This window comes from Physeter macrocephalus, chromosome 2 (assembly GCF_002837175.3).
Source record: "Physeter macrocephalus isolate SW-GA chromosome 2, ASM283717v5, whole genome shotgun sequence".
NCBI lineage: Eukaryota > Metazoa > Chordata > Mammalia > Artiodactyla > Physeteridae > Physeter > Physeter macrocephalus.
Window position 1 is genome coordinate 52,397,373 of NC_041215.1, and position 2,281 is coordinate 52,399,653.

A 2,281-nucleotide genomic window follows, 5' to 3' on the forward strand; every position below is an offset into this window, starting at 1 on the left:
TCACGAACAGTGTACGGTTGCACACGAACAGTGTGCAGCTTGTCAACAAACAGGGCAAAAAGAGCTCTGTACTGGCAGCTGGCTGCCACATAGAGGTTCTCCCCAATCTGAGTGGGGTGTGGGATCTAGGCCCTGGGTCCTGGAAAAAGACTTGGTCTAGCTATGCAGAGATAGCCCAGGGGCCTGGGGTGTGGTCCAAGTAGAGCAGCTGCGACCACTGTCAGCACTTACCCAAACAGCACCACAGGAACCACTGTGACCAGCACACCAAGGTCCCTTGTTCCCAACTGAGTGAATGCTCTGGCCAAACCCACTCCATGCCACAGCTTGGCACTGGATCTGGGGCAGACAGGCCCTGAGAAAAGACTCAATCTAGGGATACAGGGATGGCCCAGGGTGTGGGATGATGACAACCATTGTTGCTTACTCAAGCAGCACCTTGGGAACCACCATGTCAGCAAGCCACAGTCCCACTCCCAGGTGAGCAAATGCTCTGGCCCCGCATACTCCATGCTGCAGCTTGGCACTGGAACTTGTACAGACAGCTTTTGGGAGAAGACTCGATCTAGGGATTCAGAGGAGGCTAGGGGGACTCTGGGGTATGATCCAGGCAGGGCACTGGCAGCAAACTTTGATGGTAGCTCAATCAGTGCCAACGTGATTGGCACTGACCTCTGACAGCACAGCTGCCTCAATTCCTGCAGCCACAACACACTGACCCCCAGCCCCAGCCTAATGTATGATCCTGCCCTGCCCACTTCACACCACAAATTTGCATTAGATCTAGGGTGACCATAACAGGGGAAGAGACCCGACCTTGGGCTGCATCTGAGCTGAGCCATGAACACCTATACATGTAGCAAATCAGGGCTCTGAGTGCACAAATCTCACTTCAGCACTCCCCTTCTTTGAGGCAAAATATGCACTCAAAGGGAACAGAGCTTGTTCAATCCCAATCCTCAGGGCTTCTGCTCAGGCAACTGGGGAGCAGTGACAGGGCAGTGACCGTCACAGAGCAGACAGAAAGTCCACCTGACACCCTGTGAAGACTTTAGATCCTCCAATACTAACTACAACCCCTATCAAGTTGAAAGTGACCAGCGCACCCTGAAGAAAGACAAGGTTGGGATCCACATCAAAAACAGCCCTTGCACCAAAGACACTGGATACACACAGTCTACATAGGGATGCTCCCACATAAAAATACCCCTTCAATAACACAACAGATAACTATTTCTCCTAAATTCATAAAGACAGAGAAAGTTAAGTAAAATAAAAGGCAGAGGAGCTATTCCCAATTAAAAGAGCAAGACAAAACTCCTGAAAGAAGGGGTGTGAAGGAGAGGAAGGTCATGACTAGGGACTCTTTCTCCTTGCTGCTCAATAAATGTCTTCAGTTTCAGAATATGCCTTTCACATGGGTCATCTGAGTGCCCAGTTGTTTGGTGAAGTTGCCAGACCTACTGATTCCAAATCCATGAAAGTGGTGAAGCCGTTTAGTGAGAAGCCTTTGGCCAATAGGAAGGAGACTTATGACTGGTATCTAAATCACAACACTTATTTTGCACTCATGGGAGCACTATATTTTCTTGGCCTCTACAGAGACGAGCATCAGGACTTTAAGGATGAGCAGCTGCATCTGAAGAAGATTTGTGGAAAGCAGAAACCAAGGAAAGGAGAAGGGAATAGAACAGCGAAAAAGAAATAGTGTTGGTCCATCAAGAGAGAAGACTTTTCCCTCAGGGACTGAGAGCAGGAGGAAGTGTATTTATTGTCCTTCCACATACTGGAGGAGTGTAAACTTCCTAAGTTGAAGGTTATTTGGAGGAACACAGTCATCTCCATGTTGAAGTCTAATCCAGTTGAACTGTGACTTGTTTCATGAACACATTCTAACTCTGAAAAATTATTTGCCTTGGTTCTGTAATCTGAGGTTTACCTTATTTCCCAAAGAAATGATCGCATGATTATTGTTAAATGACTTGTTTGGGAGGGGATGGGATGTTGGGGGAGTGGAGGGGAAACTCATTAAATGAACATTCTCATTACTCTCTTCTTGCTTCCCCACTTAACCAGCCCTACACTCTTTCATCTCTCTGGCTGTTCAGCCACTGTCTCACCACCAAGCTCACAAACTTTATGCACTTCACCACCTACTCTTCTGAGAATATCTATAAGATAAATTTGTGGGATACAAGGCTGTGCCTGGTATGAAAGTATTGAATACCTGCTGTATACAAGCTACCAGAGCCCCGGTAATACAATGCTTTGCAACAAACAA

General features: G+C 47.4%; 1 protein-coding gene across 1 annotated transcript; it reads left to right on the plus strand.

Moving 5' to 3' along the window:
* Positions 1 to 1,387: 1,387 nt before the first annotated feature.
* LOC102974154 (28S ribosomal protein S33, mitochondrial-like) lies at positions 1,388 to 1,708 on the plus strand. Its single transcript, XM_055078744.1, has one exon. It carries the CDS (start codon positions 1,388 to 1,390, stop codon positions 1,706 to 1,708), a length of 321 nt encoding a protein of 106 aa, XP_054934719.1.
* The last annotated feature ends 573 nt before the right edge of the window (positions 1,709 to 2,281 follow it).